The 16,468-nt window shown below is 40.3% G+C and overlaps 1 protein-coding gene and 2 long non-coding RNA genes across 3 annotated transcripts; 1 reads left to right on the top strand and 2 right to left on the bottom strand.

Annotated features, from left to right (window-relative positions):
- Nucleotides 1-2,074: 2,074 nt before the first annotated feature.
- LOC114149189 (uncharacterized) lies at nt 2,075-5,570 on the bottom strand. The gene is made up of 2 exons (XR_003596454.1): nt 3,028-5,570; nt 2,075-2,903 (listed from the first exon to the last, which is right to left on the bottom strand). It is a non-coding gene; the product is annotated as an uncharacterized LOC114149189 (long non-coding RNA).
- Nucleotides 5,571-8,199: 2,629 nt separating this feature from the next.
- Nucleotides 8,200-14,734, top strand: linc.pou2af1 (lnc RNA pou2af1). The gene is made up of 5 exons (XM_028024838.1): nt 8,200-9,102; nt 10,744-10,841; nt 11,341-11,383; nt 11,867-12,168; nt 13,743-14,734. The coding sequence occupies exons 1-5, from the start codon at nt 9,096-9,098 to the stop codon at nt 14,088-14,090; spliced, it is 798 nt and encodes a 265-aa protein (XP_027880639.1). The 5' UTR covers nt 8,200-9,095; the 3' UTR covers nt 14,091-14,734.
- Nucleotides 8,713-10,476, bottom strand: LOC114149191 (uncharacterized). Its single transcript, XR_003596456.1, has 2 exons — nt 10,266-10,476; nt 8,713-9,148 (listed from the first exon to the last, which is right to left on the bottom strand). It is a non-coding gene; the product is annotated as an uncharacterized LOC114149191 (long non-coding RNA).
- Nucleotides 14,735-16,468: the final 1,734 nt, after the last annotated feature.

Genomic DNA, 16,468 nt, shown 5'->3' with positions numbered 1-16,468 from the left:
GTGAAAACTGTTTTCACTTCAGTTTTCCAGCTTTGTACTAGAGACAGATTTGTTTCATCCCTGTTTTTTCCACAGTAACTCAAGCTCAGGTAGATTGGGAGCTTCCATCTATTCAAATGTCTTTCTGCAGATTAGACTGAATGATTGATAAATAAATGTGCTTTCTAGTTAGTTTCTGCTGCACATTGACATCAATTGACTTGTTTAGACTACAAAACTACCAACAGGACTTCATACTTTCTGTCTTTTCTTACCTCTGTTCCTTGTGGAGCGCACAACTAACAGATCTAGTTTAGGTAGATGATGAAACTTTGGTAGGTTTGCGCTTGTACAATCTTCTATGTTCAGATGATGGAATAGACAGATTAAACTGGATGTTCAAAGCTTGGCATGCTGTTTTAGAACCTAACTGACCTGTCTGCTGTATTCCTGGATCTGTGTGGAGCTTTTTCTTCAATCAATCAATCAAATTTTATTTGTATAGCACATTTTAGCAGCAAGACATTTCAAAGTGCTTTACATCATTACAAACACAGAAACACAATGCAATATAGAATCAATAATCAAAACAAAGCATTAAGTCAAGTTTTCTTGTCTAATGTTGTCAAGCAAACCTCTGAGGCCTTTAAGGAACAGCTAAGTTTACAAGTGCTGGTCATAAAATTAGAATATCATGCAAACTATGATTTATGTCAGCAATTCCAGTCAAAAAGTGAAGCTTGTATATTATATTCATTCGTTACACACACATTTTGTTTCTTGTAATGTTGATGATTATAACTCACAACTAATGAAAACCCCAAATTCAGTATGTCAGAAAATTAGATTATTACTTAAGACCAAAACAAGAAAAGGATTCTTAGAAATGTTGGCCAACTGAAAAGTATGAGCATGTTCAGTACTTAGTTGGGGCTCCTTTTCCCCAGATTACTGCAGCAATGCGGCGTGACGTGGAGCCGATCATTCTGTGGCACTGCTCAGATGTTATGAGAGTCCAGGTTGCTCTGATGGTGACCTTCAGCTCTTCTGAATTGTTTTGTCTGGTGTATCACATCTTCCTCTTCACAATACCCCATAGATCTTCTATGGAGTTGAGGTCAGGTGAGTTTGCTGGTTAATTAAGAATAGGGATACCATGGACCCTAAACCAGGTACTGGTAGCTTTGGCTCTGTGTGCAGGTGCTAAGTCCTGTTGGAAAATTAAATCTGTATCTCCATAAAGTTGGTCAGCAGCAGTAAGTGCTCTAAAACTTCCTGGTAGATGGTTGCGCTGACCTTGGACCTCAGAAAACACAGTGGACCGACACCAGCAGATGAAATGGCAACCCAAACCATCACTGACTTTGGAAACTTTGACTGGACCTCAAGCAATATGGATTCTGTGCCACCCCTCTCTTCCTCCAGACTCTGTGACCTTAATTTCCAAGGGAAATGAAAAATTATCTTTCATCAGAGAACATAGTTTTGGATCACTCAGCAGCAGTAAAGAGTCCTTTCTGTCTTTAGTTCAGGCAAAGTGCTTCTAATGCCGTCTCTTGTTCAAGAGTGGCTTGACAAAAGGAATGTGACAGCTGAAACCCATGTCTTATCTGTGTGTGGTGAGTCTTGAAGATCTGACTCCAGCTGCAGTCCACTCTTTGTGAATTTTCCCCATATTTTTAAATGGGTTTGTTTCACCCCTCCGAGGTGCAGTTATCCCGATTGGTTGTCCATTTTTTTCCTACCACATCTTTTCCTTCACTTCACCTCTATGAATGTGTTCGGACACAGAGCTCTGTGCAGAGCCAGCTTCTTGATGCTTGTGTCTTACCCTCTTGTACAAGGTGTCAAAGGTCATCTTTTGAACAACTGTCAAGTCAGTAGACATCCCCATGACTGTGTAGCCTTTGCATGTCTTTTGAGTTAATGAGCTGATTAGTGTGTGGCACCAGGGGTCCTCAATATTGAACCTTTTCACAATATTCAAATTTGAAGTTTTCATTAGTTGTCAATCATCAATACTAAAAGAAACAAACATTTGAAATACATTAGTCTGTGTGTAATGAATGATTATAATACACAAGTTGCACTTTTGGAATGGGATTACTGATTTAAATCAACTTTTTCATGATATTCAAATTTTATGACCAGCACCTGTATAATGTTCCTCCCATTTTGCAGTTGTGCATTGCTTTGTGTTGGTATTACTAAATCCAACTAAATACATTAAAATTTGTAATTATAATGTGTCAAAATGTGGAAAGGTCCAAGGAGTAGGAACATCTTTGCAGGGTGGTAGGGTAAGGGTTAGGGATTCAAGCTCTCAATGACTTTCCTCACCTCGTCCGTCGACTGGGTGGTTAGAGGAAAGCCAAAGGCAATGCATGGGCCACCGCACGCCATCTGCAGCTTCCCGTTCCAACTGGAAGCATTCGAGCAAAGAATGAGTGCCTATCTACATTTAAACATGATCAAATTGAATGAAAACCAACTAAAACGCCTAAAACTGTAATAGAACTCCCCAACTAACCTCAGTTAATTAATCTGAATGTTAAAAAGACAATGAACCCATCCCCAAATGTCTAAAGGTACTAAGTCGAGCAGTAAGGAAAGCACGTTTTTACAGTGCAAAACCCAAAAGACAGTAAATTCTAGCAGTAGTTGAGCACATAGTTATTGTAAACCTTCAGAAGGGCAATCTGCCATGAGAGGTGTAAAAATGTACTAGGAGTCCAGGTTAACTCGAGGTAAATCGGTGTAATAAAGTTACACCGATTTACCTAAATTATTAAATAAATATTAATATACTGCCTTCGCCATATGAAAAGCACTAGACAGTACAGCTAAACTCTTCCCTGACCCAAAGACTCTGAGGCAAGTTGACCTTTTGTCCACAGGTTTAATGGTTTCAAGGAAGTGTGAAACTGAAACACACAAAAGGGGATACAAGACTTACAAACATATTCAAAAATATTTAACATCCACCGCAACAACCAAAAAATGATGTAAGAAATAATGATATATGATAATATATTAAACATAACCTACCCACAATGCTTCGTCCGGGCAAAGATAGATACAGATTAAACTGGATTGATTAAACACATGGGTGACATGAATCTAACTCAGCTTGGCTTCCTGGCCGAAGTCACATGACATGTCATGTGACTTCGGCAGCTGGGCTGCACCTCTTAAAGTGAAAGCCCCACCCATACACACACACACACACACACACACACATAAATCCCCAACAACACAATTAATTAAGGACACATTGTCATTAGTGCACCTCAGGGTCTCAGGGTGTTTCGGCCATTATCAAGTTAGGGAAAGGGTAGCTGTTTTTGGATTCAAAATAATCCCAGCAGATTATTTTGGGAAATCTGCTGGGATTGCTTGGAATTCAAAAATGTTGTGGTTTGAATAAAAATGAGAACTTTTTGATGTTTTTTATACAGTTTTGTTATGTCAGTTACCTCTTGATGTAGCCTCTGTCTGACTTCCAAAAAAATGCTTTTACCTTTATATCAAGTTAGACATGTTAATAAAAGACCAGGAATGCAGTTTGTTATTTATTTATTTATTTGTATAATTTGTATTCTTTCTACATAGATCTCTATTTATTTCCTCTTTTTAACCATTAAAACTTATTGAACTGAAATGAATTTTCAGTCAATAAATTAGGAAAGATTGTATTGATTTAATAACGCCTCACCTTAAAACCATAGCAATTCAATTAATCCTTATCATTCACAAAGCCGGCCCAAGATTATTTCAGGTCATTGGCAGCAATTGATTTGGTGCCCTTATTGTCAGTTATTATAAACAATAATCTCTTGTTTATTACCCCCAAGCATGGTTGTGTTTTGCATTTAACCTTCTCAGCATGACTTCATTAAATTGGATTAAATGAATTAAAAGTACTGTAGATAAACAGTAACTAGGTTATTTATCTGACTTTGTGTGGTAGTTCATGTCTGCTCCTCAGTGCAGACTCATCAGAATTGGGAAGGACAGGCCAATCATTTAATTATACATACAAAAACAAATTAACTATTGTAATTTTATTGACCTGTTTTCATCTAAAAACATGAAGATAAACCATCATTATTAAGAATATCAGGATTTCCCATGGATGATCACAATTGATGCATTTGTCACTGTAAAATTCAAAATAATTTTAAAGATTTTCTAATAATTGAAAACTTACCTCACATAAGCAGTCAGAGTGAGCTTAACAATAGAATTATAGAAAACGAACATCTTGCTGCAAACCTCAAAGGCTATTGGTTTCCTCAATAAGAATTCCAGACACTCTAGTATTCAGTTCCGGTCCGAATTCAATGACTAACTCTCTGCAATTATTTCAACTATCTTGGCAGTTCGGTCTCCAGCCGCAAACTGCTGCATGCCTGTTAATTTGTGTCTATAACTCACCATTTGGCGTCTATGCAAGGATATTCTGACCCCACAACCCTTCTTCTACTGTAAATTTACAAAAACGATATCTTTACTCTAAATCAAGGTGAATGCTCTCATTCCTGCCCTTAAACACCATCCTGATAGAGAATTTAACTTTCTCGTTGACGGACTCATTCATGGTTTTCACTTGGGCATAGATATTAAAAATTCCACTTATCACTGTCTCTATTTTCAGTTTACTCCTTCAGATCCTGACACAGTTGACTCATTTCTAGCCAAAGAAGTCAAAGAAGGATTCGATAAGATCATTATAATCATTCGCTTAGCAGGCCAAGGCTCTGGGCTCTGTAAAGCAGACATCTTCAAAGTCCTCCTCATTCACCCAGATTTTCTGGCACTCATAGACATGTCTTGGAAAAGAGCTTTTACTTCACAGCTTTCCTCACTTTTGTTCGTCATGTAGCCCTGAAAGATCAATTAAATCGCTTTGCTCTATTTAATTTTACCCACTGATAAATGTTTCCAATAACAGTTGCTTACATTTCTTGACTACGTGAACCATGCAATTGTATCATTAGTCAGAGAAATCTTACATTTCTCATATCATCTCTTCCATCCTAATTCCATCCTCAGTCCCTATGAGCCAGTCTTTATTTTCAGACCAGAATTTCAGCAAGCGTTTCATCTGAAGGTTCACTCCGCATCTCAGACCTGTTAAGATCAGACATCTCTCTCAAACTTTATTCCACCCATTCTCTTTTGTACAGGAGCCGCCTCTTCAGAATCCAGTCAGATCATCGCTCATCCCTTCATCCATTCATCAATACATTTTCAAATGTAATATCTTCGTGGCGTGGTCCTAGCTAGTGAAATGAGGTGAATTTTAAATCAACTCAGATCCTCAAACCCCTTGTTCTGCTCCTGGAAGCTTTTCTCTTTTCCTGAAAACATTTTTTTTTTTTTTGCTTCACGGCAGGTTGCCTTTTCCCGCTGAGAGAGCAGGGGACAGGGGGCAATCTTTACAAACTAGAGTCATTTCTGCTGTCAGGTCAGCCTAATTAAGCTCATTTAGAGCTGCAAATGTCACACGACTTTATGGAAATAGACAACTTATAATTTTAGATAAATATCTTCTCTGGGAAGTTTAAAGAACTGTTATTTTATTTCTAATTTTCTAATTTAAAATAAAGATAAATTTAAAAACTTGCAAATTTGGGAATGGATATTTTTTTCTCAGTAGGATGGAAAATGATGTTTAAAAACAACAGCAGCAAAAATCACATAGATTCAGACCTAATGACAAGAAAACCATCTGAAACAAATGTCTGTTTTTGTGTCATTCTTTGAGGGAATTCAACGCAACTTTTGTCAGAAAAAAGAGCTGAAACCTGCATTTATTTTCAGAACCAACTAATATTTAAAAATATTAGTTGGTTCTTTGTCATGTTAACCACGTTATAAAGAGTCCAAATGTTAAGGAAGGTTTGACATGGTGAAGGTATTTCATATACAGTATTAGGAGAAAATAATATTTTAATTCGCAGCATCTCTGCTGCATTATTACCATTTCTGCTCTGGTGATAACTCGGCAAAGGTTTAGGCATGTCACCGCGAGATGGCGCTACTGTGCCGCCAGAGGAGCAAAAGGTGGGCGGAGAGCTGGAGGAGAGAGAGACACAGAGAGAGAGACACAGAGAGAGAGAGACACACAGAGAGAGAGAGACAGAGAGAGAGAGACACACAGAGAGAGAGAGACACAGAGAGAGACACACAGAGAGAGAGAGACAGAGAGAGAGACACACAGAGAGAGAGACACAGAGAGAGAGACACACAGAGAGAGAGACACAGAGAGAGAGAGACACACAGAGAGAGAGAGACACAGAGAGAGAGAGACAGAGAGAGAGAGACACACAGAGAGAGAGAGACACACAGAGAGAGAGAGACAACACAGAGAGAGAGAGAGACACAGAGAGAGAGAGAGAGACACAGAGAGAGAGAGACAGAGAGAGAGACACACAGAGAGAGAGAGACAGAGAGAGAGAGACACACAGAGAGAGAGAGAGACACAGAGAGAGAGAGACAGAGAGAGAGACACACAGAGAGAGAGAGACACACAGAGAGAGAGAGAGACACAGAGAGAGAGAGACAGAGAGAGAGAGACACACAGAGAGAGAGAGACACACAGAGAGAGAGACACAGAGAGAGACACACAGAGAGAGACACAGAGAGACACACAGAGAGAGAGAGACACAGAGAGAGAGAGACAGAGAGAGAGAGACACACAGAGAGAGAGAGAGACACACAGAGAGAGAGAGAGACACAGAGAGAGAGAGACAGAGAGAGAGACACACAGAGAGAGAGAGACAGAGAGAGAGAGACACACAGAGAGAGAGAGAGACACAGAGAGAGAGAGACAGAGAGAGAGACACACAGAGAGAGAGAGACACACAGAGAGAGAGAGAGACACAGAGAGAGAGAGACAGAGAGAGAGAGACACACAGAGAGAGAGAGACACACAGAGAGAGAGACACAGAGAGAGACACACAGAGAGAGACACAGAGAGACACACAGAGAGAGAGAGACACAGAGAGAGAGAGACAGAGAGAGAGAGACACACAGAGAGAGAGAGAGACACAGAGAGAGAGAGACAGAGAGAGAGACACACAGAGAGAGAGAGAGACACAGAGAGAGAGAGACAGAGAGAGAGAGACACACAGAGAGAGAGAGACACACAGAGAGAGAGACACAGAGAGAGACACACACAGAGAGAGAGACAGAGAGAGAGAGACACACAGAGAGAGAGAGAGACACAGAGAGAGAGAGACAGAGAGAGAGACACACAGAGAGAGAGAGACAGAGAGAGAGACACACAGAGAGAGAGAGACAGAGAGAGAGAGAGACACAGAGAGAGAGAGACACACAGAGAGAGAGACAGAGAGAGAGACACACAGAGAGAGAGACAGAGAGAGAGACACACACAGAGAGAGAGACAGAGAGAGAGAGAGACACACAGAGAGAGAGAGAGAGACACACAGAGAGAGAGAGAGACACAGAGAGAGAGAGAGACACACAGAGAGAGAGACACACAGAGAGAGAGAGAGACACACAGAGAGAGAGACACACAGAGAGAGAGAGAGAGACAGAGAGAGAGACACACAGAGAGAGAGAGAGAGACAGAGAGAGAGACACAGAGAGAGACACACAGAGAGAGAGAGAGAGACACACAGAGAGACAGAGAGAGAGACAGAGAGAGAGCTGTAACTGCGAGGCAGAAGACGAGACTTTATGATCAAAACTGGAAGCAAAAATATGGTGTTAAATTCATATATATATATATATATATATATATATAAATTTTTCCTCTCATATTATGATCATGTAAATTTTCTTCATATCGAAGAAAACAAAAATAGATATAACTACTGTATTGATGAGCATCCAGTTGAAGAGGTGTGAATTATGATAATGAAAATATGCACTACATGAAATAAATTGGCTGTTTCATATTTTAACTACAGGGAAAATTCAAGAAAATTATTAAACACCACTAAAAATGGGCGTGCCGTGGTGGCGTAGGGGATAGCGCGACCCATGTTTGGAGGCCTTCAGTCGACGCGGCCGTCGCGGGTTCGACTCCCGGACCCGACGACATTTACCGCATGTCTTCCCCCGTTTCCTGTCAGCCTACTATCATATAAGAGCCCACAAAAGACCCCCTGGAGGGGTAAAAAAAAAAACCACTGAAAGTAACAAGATGTGCTATTTTATTAAATACAAACAACACGTTCTAAATGTTAACCACATCAATATGTCAACAATATTTTTACATGTATTTACTATGCTTTTGTGATTTTATTGGATCAACTTTATTATAAATTTCTTAATATGCAATCAAAGAGATGGTTTGTTAACAGGCTTCAGTTCCTCCGCGAGAAAAAAATGTAAAAAAACAAACACAAATTTAAGATTTTCTTGAACTATGTATTTTGTCAGCAGAGCAGCTCAGAACTCTGGAGCCACTTGCTGCAGCAGCTCAAGGCCTGCGATGGCAAAGATGGCTGCTGCCATTTGCCCCGCCCCCTTCTATCCTGCTTTTGTGCGTTTTTCTTTCCCATAAAACCTTTAAAAATGAACATTTTACACATTTCTTGTGCGCGTGGTCCATCAGTGGATATGTGAGATAAGATTTGGGGTGAAATTCACCTTTAAATGTGCGCAAAAAGCGTCATCTACAGCTGGTGTGTGTAATAAGGGCTGTGATGCTCTGATATGCCAAAAGGAGCATAAAATTGATAAAAGTGTGTTTTTTTCTCACCAAAGCATAAAACACAGCTATATTACATTAAAGTGGGGCTTTTACAAAGTCCTTGGATAGTTATTTTTATTGAAAAATTGATTTGAGAGCGTTGCTTCTGAATATTCAAATTGTAAGTAACGCGCAATCAAATCATTGTCAAATCATTGAGTTCTAGGGGTTTTAAATAGTAGGCATGGAGGAAGAAAATCTCAAACTATTATCTCCCCAGCTTTATTACAATATTGTTGTATGCTCTGATCCCGCTGGAACACACCAGACTTGTTGTTTTTGGAGACTTTTATAGAAATTTCGTTCTTGGCCATTTTCCTGAGGCAGAACAGAACTTTGTGGAGATCCAAAGGTCTTCTCCAGGGATCCTCTAATCATCTCAGCCATCATGTCTGGTGAGTTCATTTTCTATTTGAAGATTCTCATTTTTTGGCTTTTGTCCTGTTAGAAAGAAAAGAAAAGAAATGCTAATGTTGGTTTTAGAAATAGATATTTTGTGAGTCAAAGTAAGGACTTGTTGGAGTGAGGAGAAAACGTGGATGACTGTTTTTCCTTCTAGATGTTCACTTTTAAGCACGTTTACAATAATTCCTGAATGTGAAAACATCTTTTTTCAGCCTTCTTTAGGGAGTGTTATATTTAATTACCACCTGCCTGTGAAGCTGAATGTGTCCTGCGGACTTTCAGCTCCTGAAGCTTAACCGACCTTTATGAATTTTATAGAACGTTTTAGTTCACCCTGAGCGTTTCGTTGACGCACTCCAGGACACGTAGATGAGAGTTTTTTTGCACATATTTTTGATCGAGGTGATTTGCCAGAGCTAAGATTTAAGACTTCGGCGCTCTGCCCGAACTGCTTGTGCGTAACAGGGCGTTTGAGTGGGATGTGTCTGCGTGTCATTTTAGCCCACTATTTCCCCACGTTTAAAACAAATCAAAGAGAAGCATTTAACTATATGAATATTTATCAGAGGAGGTTTTGAACCCGAGCCTTTCGTGTCTTATCAAATTTCTTCACCAATCCATTAATTTGCGCCTTTGGGGCCAAATTACGCGCCGCATGTGCACCAGGTTCTTTAACGCTTTCTAAGCCTCGTTATTATTTTGTTTGTTGTTTTAGAAATCTTGTAAATGATCTCTTGTGCAAACGTCGTCGGTTTATACTGCCATGCAGTGAAAGAAAGGGTAATGGGGCATTTAAATAAAATAAGTGATTCTGGAGAAGAGTTGATTGGGAGTTTGAATTGTAAACAACTTTGACATGAAATAGCTGAAACGTTTTTTCCACAACACAACATCTGATCATCATGAAACTAAAGAAAATTCCTGAGTATTTTTTGTCGACACACACCCAGTGCGTTCATGTGCTTTTAAACTTCTGCGGAGCACGACTAAACATTTAGAGTATTTATTTTTAAGTTTCTTGGTCTGATCGCTTTATTAACTGTTTCCAAAGCCTTTTTAAGATCAGTTACACAAATTAACAACATGATTTAACTGTAATAAATGTGTTATTATGTCCATCCCGCGCGCGATTTTCGTAAAAATAAGTACTTACTGTGGCGGTATTTTGTGCCGATTTACATTCCTTTCTTTTCTTCCTGATCTGCGCGGAGTGGGGATTCAACAGCCGCAGCCTGAGACTCAGCAGAGGGGCGTTTGAGGAAACACCGAGAACCCAGAAAGGATTCTGTGGCCAAGCGCGCATGGAGCGGGACAAATGGGCTTTCCGCAGAGAAAACTTTCAAAAATACAAATAATTTAAAAATGTACTTGCAAACAATTATTATTATTATTATTATTATTATTATTATTATTATTATTATAGAACGGAATAAAAGATGAAACACAACACGGGGATTTTAATTTACTTTATTTAATGGCTGTGAGCTTTTAGATGTTTAATCTCAGAAACTGCTTCCTCTCCTCGGAGGTTGCTGAGCGGTGGACGGCAGTTGTGTGTGCAGATGTGTGTTTGTGAGACAGAGAGTGTTTGGTCAACAGGTCTGACTCGTTCCGGTGGTTTTTCTGTGCAGAAAAGCAACGTGTGTACCAGGGCGTCCGGGTGAAGACCACGGTCAAAGAGCTGCTGCAGAGGCACAGAGCAAAGGAGGCCAGCAGGAAACCCCAACCGGTAAACACCACAAAAACACACCTACACACACACACACCTACACGCCCCCCTCCACACATAACCCCCCCCCCCCCCCCCCCCCCCCCCCGCACACACACACACACCTACACGCCCCCCCCCCCGCACACACACAGACACCTGCCATTCTTCTGCTGCCCCTGCAGGAACCTGACCCAGTAAATCACCAACTGCCCTTGGGCCATAAGCAAATTTGGAAAATGTTTAACAGTAAGAAACATTGTCACCCTCCTAGAATAAAGTGATTCTATTTATTTTTACTAAAAAAATTATTTGATATTTATTTATTTATTGCAAAAGAAATGAAATCACCACATATTTTTTTGCCAAAAGAGGATTTAGGGGGAAAACTAACTAAATAAAGACCATTATTTAAGGAAGGTGACGATATGTACAGTAAACCTGTACAAAACTCTAACTGTCCATTTCCTCTTCCTCGATATGATCCAACCATCCTCCTGCTGGATGGCTGTTTTTGCAGGTTTACTTGGAGCAAAAGGAACTTTATCCATCCGTGCCCCAAAGTAAGTGAAACATCAAAGTTCAGAACATTTTAAAGCTGCATTCGTTTTACTGTTTTCAGTCATTCTCTATCAAATCTGAAGTCATGTGTCTGCCCTGCCTACATCGCAGTTATGCGATCCGCAGCTTGATCTCAGATCCCGGGCAGCGCGCTGCATGCCCCGGTGCTGACAGGCAGGAACCTGCCCTGACCCGCACTGACCCCGCGGAGCGCAGCTCTCAGATGAAAGCAGGGCTTGTCGGAATGCAGCTGCTGTAAATTATTGTCAGCTCTAAGCCTAAGCGCTCCAGAGTGTCAGTTGCTGCTGTCGCCATGACATCACGGAGTTGAATTAGTGTTAGAGCGCAGACAGCACGCTGCGGTTTGAATAGAGGAAGACAGAGCAGCTGCTTCTGCGTCAGCATGCCGCATTGTCTCATGTTATTGCTGATTAATCTGCAGTTTATTGCACTAATCTAATTTTTAAAAAATCTGATCTCATTAGGTCGTCACGAGGACCCTCCTCCTGCCGCCCCTCAGGCGGACATGAGCTCTCGAGCCCTGCAGCTGCGCGCGCCCTGCCTCCCTGTCACTAAGAGCTCGTGCAGCCTGCACATGCAGGCGACCGCGTTCTGCGACTCCCAGCAGCAGCAGCAGTTCGGGGACTTGATGTTGCCCAGCAACGACTACAGTTTCAGTTCCAGAGGAGCCATGGACTACAACTCCCTGCCTCCTCTGCCCACATCCTCCCCGCTGCCCTGGAGTCACGCGATCTCCTCAGACGTGGACTACTACGGCCAAGGGATGGTGAGTCTTCAAGTCTTCCTCCATGAAAAGCATCTCTTCAATTTTTACCAAATCCAAAGTTAAAAGGCGTCACTTTTATTTTTATTTACAACTTTTGTGTGACTCCACATTTCATATGTCAGTTTATCGCAAAATTAAGGAGAGAATACGACCATCCAAGAATCAAGTAAGAATTAGTCTGTTCAGTTATTAGAAACTTTCAGTAAATTACTACTACTTATATTGTTGCAATCACAGAATAAAAAGACACATTTTAGACAATCAAATGTGACTCAGTGTGCTTAAAAGACAAAGAAGCACACTAACAAAACAACAACCAAAATTGCTAAATTACTTGAATAAAATGCTAACATTAATCATAAAACTAAAATGAAAGAAAAAAACACATTAAACATGCTAGCAGCAAGAAGGTCCTGGGTTTGATTCCCGACCCGGGGTCTTTCTTTATGGAGTTTGCATGTTCTTCCCTGTGCATGGTGGGTTCTCTCCGGGTTCTCCGGCTTCCTCCCACAGTCCAAAAACAAGACTGTCAGGTTAATTGGTTTTGCTAAATTCTTCCTAGGTGTGAGTGTGTGCATGGTTGTTTGTCCTGTCTGTCTCTGTGTTGTCCTGAGACAGATTGGAGACCAGTCCAGGGTGACCCCGCCTCTCGGCCAAAATGTTAGCTGGAGATAGGCACCAGGACCTGCTGACCCCACTAGGGACAAGGGTGCTAGAAAATGGATGATTAGATTGCCATTTGTTATTTTAATATGTTGGAAATAAATCTTTGTTTCTACATTTTTGGCCTCTAATTTTAGTCAAACTAAGATTCAGCCCAAATATACCACAACAAACCACTTTACAATTACACTTTATGAGACATTTTCATGCAGGCATTTTCTGATAGAATAAAAAACAGAACAGAAATATCCTTTACTGTCCCACTGTGGGACCAGCTGCAAATTGAAGACAAACACAGAGTCACGCAGAGATAAAAATCTGTGAAAATAAGAAGTGAGACTGTACAGTAAATATAAAGAAACATGATACTCTGCTCTTATTAAAAATAACAGACTCATGGGTGGGGCAGTGGTAAAGCGTGATTAAACGGGGGCCTCAGTCCTTGATGTTGCTGCCACAGGTTTGAGTCCTGGTGCAATGACTTCCATGTCTTCACCGTCTCTCATGACCCACTTTCCTGTCTGACAATTGTCAAATGAAGATCATTAGAGTCATGAAAACCTTTACAAAATAACATACTCAGAGTAAAAGAGAAGTGCATCTGAGGAAGACAAATGTAGGAAAAAATCTTGACTCTTTCACTTTTTAACCATATTTCAGACATTGTTAAAAGTAAATGTATAAATTTTATCTCCAATAATTAACACAATTTACAATAAACTGTAAGTAAAGGCTGCACTGACTGCAGGGTGATTTTCACACTAATCTGTGGTGTGACCAAACATTTTCTGAGCCAGACTTGGCTCAAGCAGAGTTAAATTCTCACTCTTTCTCACTGTGTCCTGTTTCCATGACAACTTCTACTCAGACTAATGCTCTACGTCTGCTGGTCGTTCCCTCCCCTCTTCCAGGCGGCCTGCTCCTCGTCAGAGTCCCTGACACTCTACACCCCCCTGGATCCCAACAGCTACTCCCCTCAGGACTCCTTTTCCTCTTCCTCCTCGTCTTGCTATGACTCACCCACCAGGATGGAGTCCAGCTTCCACGGCTCCCTCTCAAAACGCTACCCCTATCAGTACTGCAGCCCCCATCAGGACAATGTGGCAGAATGCTGGCCGGCCCAGCTGGAGAGCACCCCCCTCGATGAGTACGCCCCCTACCACCTCCCCACAGACTATCCCTACATCCAGCCTGTGGAGGAGAGCTACTTCAGGAAGGATTTCCCTCTGGGCTCTGAAATGTGTTACAATATTCTATGATGAGGAGTTTCAGCTGCAAAAACACAAAATCTTACCAAGTATTTTTGTTCTAGTATCGATTGCAGATATCCTAGTATATTTGCAATAAGACAAAACCAACTTAAAATGAACTTTTCAGCAAAAATATGATTGTTTCAAGTCAATAATTTCTTAATGTTGATAAAAAGTACTAGTTCCATTGGCAGATTATTTAACTTATAACATGACATTTTTCCATGTTATAAGTGAAACCAGTTACCAGTGGAACTAGTACTTTTTATCAATATTAAGAAATTATTTACTTAAAGCAATCTCCTATTTCTTGCTGAAAAGTTACTTTTAAGTTGCCTTATTGCAAGTATACTAGGATACTTGCAATAGAAACTAGAACAAAATGACTTGGTAAGATTTGGTGTCTTTGCTCTGTGACTGTGAATCCCCTCATCTACTCAGCTGGACTGTTTGTTGTCATGGTCTGCTTTGCATTTCAGTTTGTTCTCTGACCGCCGGACGCTGCACTGGAGTGACTGATGATTGTTTAATGGATACACAGACAGTTTTCTATAATTGTTTTTTACAACCTTGATTTATTTTAGTACACATGATTTGTTATTATTCACAATTAAAAAATAAGTTACAAGAATAAAACAGGTGTGTGGAGTGGATTTTAAATTTTGTTTTTCTTTTAGCAAAAAACAAAGAAAAAATTTGAGACTGAAAAGTATTCTTTCAGGAGGCTTGAATACAAATGTACAGCAAATTATTCCGATTTCTATGTATACAAAGATTTGAGAACCCTACTCTGTATCATATTAAAAATGAACAAAAAGATGGGAAAGCTTAAGCAGCATAAATACTATTCCAAGGTCCGCTGCAAAACCACAAAGTCTTGCCAAGTATTTTTGGTCTAGTCTTTTGTGAAAATATCTTAGTGCACTTGAAATAAGACAAAACTAACTTACAAGTAACTTTTCAGGAAGATATGGGAGCTTGTTTTAAGTAAACAATAGCTTATTATTGATGAAAATGTACTAGTTGCACTGACTGATAATGCACTGACTTATAATGTCTTGTTACAAGTGAAATAATCTGTCATAGAAATCTGTCATTAAAATGCAGTAAAATAATCTGCACTGTAACATCCAATAGCTACCTTAATTACAAATTAAGGTAGCTATTGGATCTATCAGCAAAATATACTTATGACTTATATTTATGAAGCAACAATTACTTGAATTTTGTAAAACACAAACGTAGTTATTGTTTAGAGTGAGAATTATGTTATTTAGAGTTAAGCTCATTCACAAACAGTAAGTTACAACACCTCTTTCACTGCACAGTTTAGTCCTTTCTGCTCAGTAATGGAGCAATTCAGCACACAGGATGGAGAATGGAGGGAAACCTGATGGCTTCCACTTTGGCTTGCTTCTTTTAAAGAATAATAAGGTAAGCTATCAAGCAAGTGTGCCTGTTAATATATGTAAAATTCTGCAATAGTGGACTACTCTGTGCCAGCCACATGGAGATCACATCAGAGCTATGACTGATGTCATGGTGTGACTGATGTGTGACTCACTAGACTATATAAACATCTGTGTGGACAGCACCATCTGCACCAGAACAGTAAGATGCTTCCTGAATAACAAACCCTGGATCACCAGGAATCAGGAGCTAAAGGAACTTTTAAACAAGGAAAAAAAGAGCCTATAGGGAACGAGACAGGGAGTTACTGAGGAGTATACAGAAGCAGCTCAAAGTCAAGATTAGTGACAGTAAGGAGAAGTACAGGAAGAAGCTGGAGAACAAACTGCAAAGGAACAATATCAGAGATGTGTGGTCAGGGACAAAGAAGATCACAGGCTTCAAGCAAAAGGAGGATCAGATTGATGGAAATCTGGACAGAGCAAATGAGCTGAACACATTCTTCAACAGGTTCAGCTCAGGAACAAGCTGGTCGTCATCCTCTCCTGACCTATACCATACAAACATCCCACCGTCCTCTGACCCACAAGAAGGTGTGCTCTCAAACATCAAGAACCACAGTCTCCCAGAGTGGACCAGGTTCCTCCAGCTCCACCAAATCTGGAAGAAACAAAACACTGTTACTTTCAGTTTGTACGTCACTAGAAAATGGACAGACTGGACTGCAATTGTGAAATTTTGTTTTTTCAGCATTGGTGGAATATAGCCAAAGTTTTGAGCACATTTGTAATGGAAATGCAGCTAGATATGGTATGACTTACTGTTGGCCTGGTAACTGACTCTCCGTATGCGACATGTAGACTTCCACACTCTTCCCAACTTTAGACGATCGATTAAACAGATATATGATATGATTTTATAACTTATTCTTTGGGCTTTGTCATAACTTTTTCCTTGACCTATCTGCTGTGCTCCTT

The sequence above is a fragment of the Xiphophorus couchianus genome, chromosome 8 (assembly GCF_001444195.1).
Source record: "Xiphophorus couchianus chromosome 8, X_couchianus-1.0, whole genome shotgun sequence".
Classification (NCBI taxonomy): domain Eukaryota; kingdom Metazoa; phylum Chordata; class Actinopteri; order Cyprinodontiformes; family Poeciliidae; genus Xiphophorus; species Xiphophorus couchianus.
Note: the sequence above shows the minus strand (reverse complement) of the source record. Positions and strands in the feature narration are given on the sequence as shown.

Coding starts and splice junctions, on each gene's coding strand:
- linc.pou2af1 (XM_028024838.1), top strand. Junction 10,842..11,340: donor CCAGCAGGAAACCCCAACCG/GTAAACACCACA, acceptor CTGTTTTTGCAG/GTTTACTTGGAGCAAAAGGA. Junction 12,169..13,742: donor ACTACTACGGCCAAGGGATG/GTGAGTCTTCAA, acceptor CCCCTCTTCCAG/GCGGCCTGCTCCTCGTCAGA.